At 44.3% G+C, this 5,728-nt stretch overlaps 1 protein-coding gene across 1 annotated transcript; it reads left to right on the top strand.

Annotated features, from left to right (window-relative positions):
* Positions 1 to 1,184: 1,184 nt before the first annotated feature.
* Positions 1,185 to 5,263, top strand: gprc5bb (G protein-coupled receptor, class C, group 5, member Bb; the record flags this gene model as incomplete). Its single annotated transcript, XM_083974876.1, has 3 exons — positions 1,185 to 2,307; positions 5,012 to 5,124; positions 5,219 to 5,263. 3 exons carry the CDS (start codon positions 1,185 to 1,187, stop codon positions 5,261 to 5,263), a joined length of 1,281 nt encoding a protein of 426 aa, XP_083831002.1.
* Positions 5,264 to 5,728: the final 465 nt, after the last annotated feature.

Genomic DNA, 5,728 nt, shown 5'->3' with positions numbered 1-5,728 from the left:
AGTTTGAGGATGAGGCTACAGCTTGATTTAGTATGATGGTTGAAACCATGATCATCTCAGGGCTGGCAAATACATTACATCACTGAGCGTCCTCATAAGTGAGCACAAACATTGTGCGTGTGTGTCTCTATGTGTGTGTATGTGTGTGCGTGTGCAGTCGTGTGTTTCTCTGTGCTCATGGGTACTGAAACTCGACTTCTCAAAAGCCCAGTATTTGATGTAGTCAGCCCACGCTGTTTCCCGTTCCCATGGAAACCATTGCCCAGTGCTAAAAGCAGTTCTATTCTGTGCTGTGGGTGCGTGAGTGTGTGTTTGTGTGTGTGTGCCTGAAAGAGAGAGAGAAACATTTTAATGTCTGACATGTCACAGTTTTTCTTTTAAATATGTGATTGTATTTGCTGCGGTTTCTACAGTTTGTTGTACATGATGGCGGCAACACATACACACTAATGTGATCTATATCTACACCCACCTACTCTCTCTCCTCTCTGGATCTGTTCCACTCTGTCACTCCTCTTGTTTATCTCTATGGAGATCTACCTCCCTTTTTTCTCCTTAACCCTCCTGTTGTCCTCCTGGGTCAAGGAAGGAAGGAAGGATGGACGAGGGGAAAGAAGGAAGGGAGGACGAAGGGAAAGAAGGAAGGAAGGAAGGACAAAGGGAAAGATGGGAGGAAAGAAGGAAGGGAAAGGGGAAGGAAAGATAGGAGGAGGGAGGGAACAGATTGGGTCAAAAAGAAAGGAAGAAGTAAGGACGAAGAGAAGGAAGGAATGGTGGGAAAAGGATTGTGGGGAAAAGGAAGGACAGAAAGATGGATGGAGGGAACAGATTTGTTCAAAGAAGGAAGAAGAAGGAAGAAGGGAGGAAAGAAGTGGGACAGTTGACAGGTCCTGTCACTATGCCTCCAATTGATCATTGATCATCCTCTTCACCTTGCCACAGAAGGAAGGGAAAAAGGATGGAAAGAAAGATGGAGGGAGGGAAGAGATCAGGTCAATTGGATCAAAAGAGGAAGGAAAAAGAAGTAAGGACAAAGGAAAGGAAAAAGGATTGTGGAAAGAAGGAGGGGAGAAAGGAAGGATGGAGGAAGGGAACAGACTGGGTCAATTTGACCCAGAAGGACAACAGAAGGGGTTAAACACCTGTTCATCATCCGTACATCTTTTTTTCTCTGTCTCTCTAAGATGGCTGTGTGCCCCATAATCATCTGCCTCCTGTCACTGGTTGGCTGTGGTTGCTCCCACCCCTCTGCTCCTCCTCGGGGGTGCAGCGTGGATGTGGACCCTCCGTACAGAGTGCTGTGTGACCTGGAGTCGGTGTGGGGAGTGGTCCTGGAGGCCGTGGCCTGCAGCGGCGGTCTCACCTCCCTGATCCTCGCCGTGCTCCTGCTCGTCAAGCTGCGCTCCGTCTCCGACCCTGCCAGGCGCTCCGGCGTGGGGCCTCTCCTCCTGCTCCTTGGCACGCTCCTCGGCCTTTTCACCATCTCCCTGGCGTTCCTGGTGGGGAAGAACCAGGCGCTCTGTGTGGTCCGCAGGGCCTTCTGGGGGCCCCTCTTCGCTCTCTGCTTCTCCAGCCTGCTGGTGCAGGGCGTGAGGCTCCGGAGGCTGGTGGCCGGGAGGACCAGCCCCTCGGGCAGCTCCCTGGCAGCGCTCGGCCTGGCCTTGGCCTTGGTGCAGGGGATCATCTCCGCTGAGTGGGTCCTGCTGACTGTTGTCAGGGAGGGTCACCCAGCCTGCGAATATCCTCCTTTGGACTTTGCTCTGACATGCAGCTACACTCTGGGGCTGCTCCTCATAGCCATGGGGCTTTCTCTGGGGGTAGTGCTCTGTGGAGGGGAGTTTGGGGCAGATGGAGGAGGTGGGAGTGAAGACGACAGAGAAGGAGAGAGTGAAAAACGGAGATGGAAGTGTAATGCCGTTTGGCTTTTCCTGTCCAGTCTGGCATCAGCGTTGCTGTGGGTGGCCTGGCTGGGGTTCTATCTCTACGGCAGCCAGGCACTGAGGAAGGGGAGAGGGGAAAGGTTAGGAGGAGGAGGAGGAGGAGGAGGAGGAGGGAAGAAGGATGTAAAAGTGCTGGATGAGCCTGCACTAGCAGTGGCTCTGGTCATTCAGGGCTGGATCCTGCTGCTGTTCCACGCTATCCCAGAGGCGCACCTGTGTCTCCGGAAACCTCCAGAGTCCAACACACAAGATTTCTTCGACACCAGTCACACGTCCCCTCCTCCACATTTCGGGGATGAGCTCCCCGGACACTCTCACCGACCCTTCCCAGAGAACCAGGCCTTTTCTATGGAGGAGCACAGTGCAAGTAGGCATCTTTGTATGTGTGTGCGTGGGTGTTTGTGTGTCTTGTTTAACTTTATATAGTGGGGAAAACAAGTATTTGACCCCCTGCTGATTTTGTAAGTTTGCTCTTCCACAAAGAAATGGACGGTCTATATGGTAGCCTACGTTTATTTTAACAGAAAGAGACAGAATTTCAACAAAACATCCAGAAATAATATCATCAAGGTTATACATTATTTTACATTTGATCAAGTGAAATAAGGGTAAAATTCAGCAGGAGATCAAATACTTATTCTCCCCCACTGTATACTGAGGGTCCAAAAAACAGAGGTCCACTATGCCTTGATCTGCTCTTTGAGGACCAAAATGTTGAGCCCACAACTATAATGAATATGAAATGAATATTTACTTACATAATTACTTAATTAAACAAAAAAAAGTATTGCATTTGGGCATTTTTAAGTATCATGATATCACATAAGTTACCCAATATCAAATATGTTATTATATCATCTATAAAACAAATGACATGAGCCTCATATCATGTCGCAAACTGTTCGTAAAAACTATACTTCAAACAAAATTATCTTTTTTACTTATTTATTGAAGCTTAAAAAAAATTCACTGATATCAATATGCTGTTCAATTTGCAAGTTGTCTACCATATCACCACATCGCCACAGCTCCATGTATGTTTTGTTTACAGCAAAGTGTGGCTCACTTCTATAGCTACTGTACACAGTCCAAAATCCAATTAAACCTCATGAAATGCCTGATTATCCAACAGGCGTCTCTACAGATCTATGAGTCATTTCACTCACTCTACTTCTCTCCATGTTTAGTTGAAGCCAAATGCACAGATGCGGAGCTGAGCTGTGAGGGAGCAGGACAAACAAAGAATGGAGGCAGTGGCGGATAGGAATCATGAAGGGTGTTTCACAAGTTAGCAGATGATTGATGATATTTGTTAGTTTTTGCACAACTGACTGAGGAGGAGACATCTCACAATAGGGTTGTTGTTGTTGTTGTGGTTGTTGTGTTTTAAAGGATCCATTATTACTTGTCATAATGAATGGTGTGCTGTAAGTCATGTTTCAGCCTCTCGTCTCTACAATCTCTGCAGTGGAGTGAATAATGTGTCGATAAGTATCATAGACGGGAATTATCTCTGAAAATAAATCATGAAGGGATAACTAGATTTTTCCTTATAAAATGTGATTTCTAAAGGAAGAAATATGAATCCACTTGCACTTCTCTTGGCTATAATGTTAGCAAACATCTAGATGTTGTCTGACTTACATTACTGAGTCAGTTCCTCTGTCACACTGTCTTATATGTCACATATCCATGACTCACTGCTGTTATGTTATGTTATATAAAAAAAACACACACAAAAAACAAGCAGAGAATATACAGTGCACCTCATTACAGCACCTGTTTGTTGTTCCTGCTTGTGGTCCCAATCCGCTCACTCAGTCAGCTCATAATGATGAAATCTTTGCAGTTGGCATCCCCTATATTGGGAAATAAAGTGAAATTCAATGTGCCAATATCCTGTTATTTCCACTTGAGACCTGAGCAAAACGAATAGGCTACAGCCTCTCTACCTATTCACTAGACAGCACCCTGTATTTAATGTGCTCATTTTCACTATATAGTGCTCTATACAACTTTAGCACTGAATGCAGCGTCTACAGCACACGTACTACTTTTGCTAACAATCCCACAATGCACTGCACTACAACAATTAACAGCTGTACAACACTAAAGTGGTTAGTGGTGACACAAATGGACATGGGTTGAAAAGCTCAATCTACTGCTCACTGCATAAACTTATGTGTGGTGAATGAATGAATCAAACAATGAATGAATGAATTAAAGGCACAACACACCCACATGGGTGTTTTCAGTTAGCCTACAGTTACCCATCAGTAAGCTGAAGCTTCAGTGGAGCTGAGCTGGGAATAGTTTTGAAAAACAGGATAGGCCTCTGGTTCTGGACTTGTTTCCCCCATTCAGGATCTCATAACATGTAGGCTAACTCTCCTGGAGTGTTCATATCACTTTTACCATCAAATTAATTGCTTCAGAGAAATCCTATTTTTTCTTTTCAAAATCTTACAGTATCAATGTCCATCTGCCCGTCAGAAACAGGAACCAGAGGAGTGATGGAAAAGTCATACAAAATTGAAAAGCAGAACTGATTGTAAGCTGTAGACTATTTCATATATTCTATTTAGCTTTTTCAATGACCACACATTGTTTTAAGTTTGGTGGCTCAATGCTTTTAGAGTTGTAGCTCACTTTTATCTCAAACGTTTAATGTCTACATGCCTGCATCTTTGGAACATTAGATTTTCTCTAATAAAGTGTTAAAGTGTAGCTGCTAGTGATTGATTCAAGGTTCATGGTGATCCAAGCTACAGACCCAGCTGCTTCCAGAACAGAAAATAACACTGTCCTACTTTGCTGCTGTGTTGTGTGAGATCTCCAGTCTACATCAACATGGAGAGCTAAAGCTGAGCCAACCAAGCTAAAAAAAAAGAGGTCAAAAGCACAGTGCACAGACATCTACAGTGTCCAGTCAAAAGGTCTCACATACAATAATGATTAAAATCCACTGTAGAGATTCATTATAAATGTGATGGGTCTCTAAATTGGTGAAAGAAAATGATGTAGGCTACTTGTAATTTGTGTGTTGTGCTTTTCCGTGCTTGGTTTGCCAGCTCTGCGAAGTGGAACATACCATGGCAGCCATGGGAACGCCCGTCCTGGCATTGCCTTTAGAGGTCATGTCTACCAACCCACTGAGATGGCACTGGTCATGAACGGTGGTACAGTAAGTATGGCCAAAAATATTCACTCTGTGTATTTCACTCTCTTTTAGTCCCCTTAAAACAAGGTGACTGCAGTGTTCTGTCTCTCTCTCATAGATGCCCACAGCTCCAATCAACTACACTGGACGCCGGCTATGGTAATACGGGACACGACTTGAAGAAGACACATTTGTGAGGAATTTTATGTTGCCTAAGAAGAAAAGGAGAGAAATATTAAAGACATCACATATCACTCTGAGTGGATTTGATGGAAGCTATATAATGTATTTGTATTTGTATGTGAATATCTTAAAAACAAACTGTAATAGTTATTTTTGCTGAAATTTTTCTGATTGCCTCTTTATCAGCAGACTGGTCATGAAATCAGAGGGGAGCTAAGAGACCTCGATGAAGCTTCCACAGTTAAGGATATTTTGTCACAGAGTGACGATATTAACAGTGCATTATTTTTGATCTGCACAGATCAGCACACACAGTCTTAATTCTAATATGTAAATACACTGATGATGAGTGCAGAGGGAGAGCTGGTGTTGTTACGTATGAGCTCAGACGATCAGAGGTCATTGTCCAATGTGGCACTGTAAGGGAGTAATTGAATGAGCTGCT

This window comes from Trachurus trachurus, assembly GCF_905171665.1.
Source record: "Trachurus trachurus genome assembly, chromosome: 1".
NCBI classification, from domain to species: Eukaryota; Metazoa; Chordata; class Actinopteri; order Carangiformes; family Carangidae; genus Trachurus; species Trachurus trachurus.
Note: the sequence above shows the minus strand (reverse complement) of the source record. Positions and strands in the feature narration are given on the sequence as shown.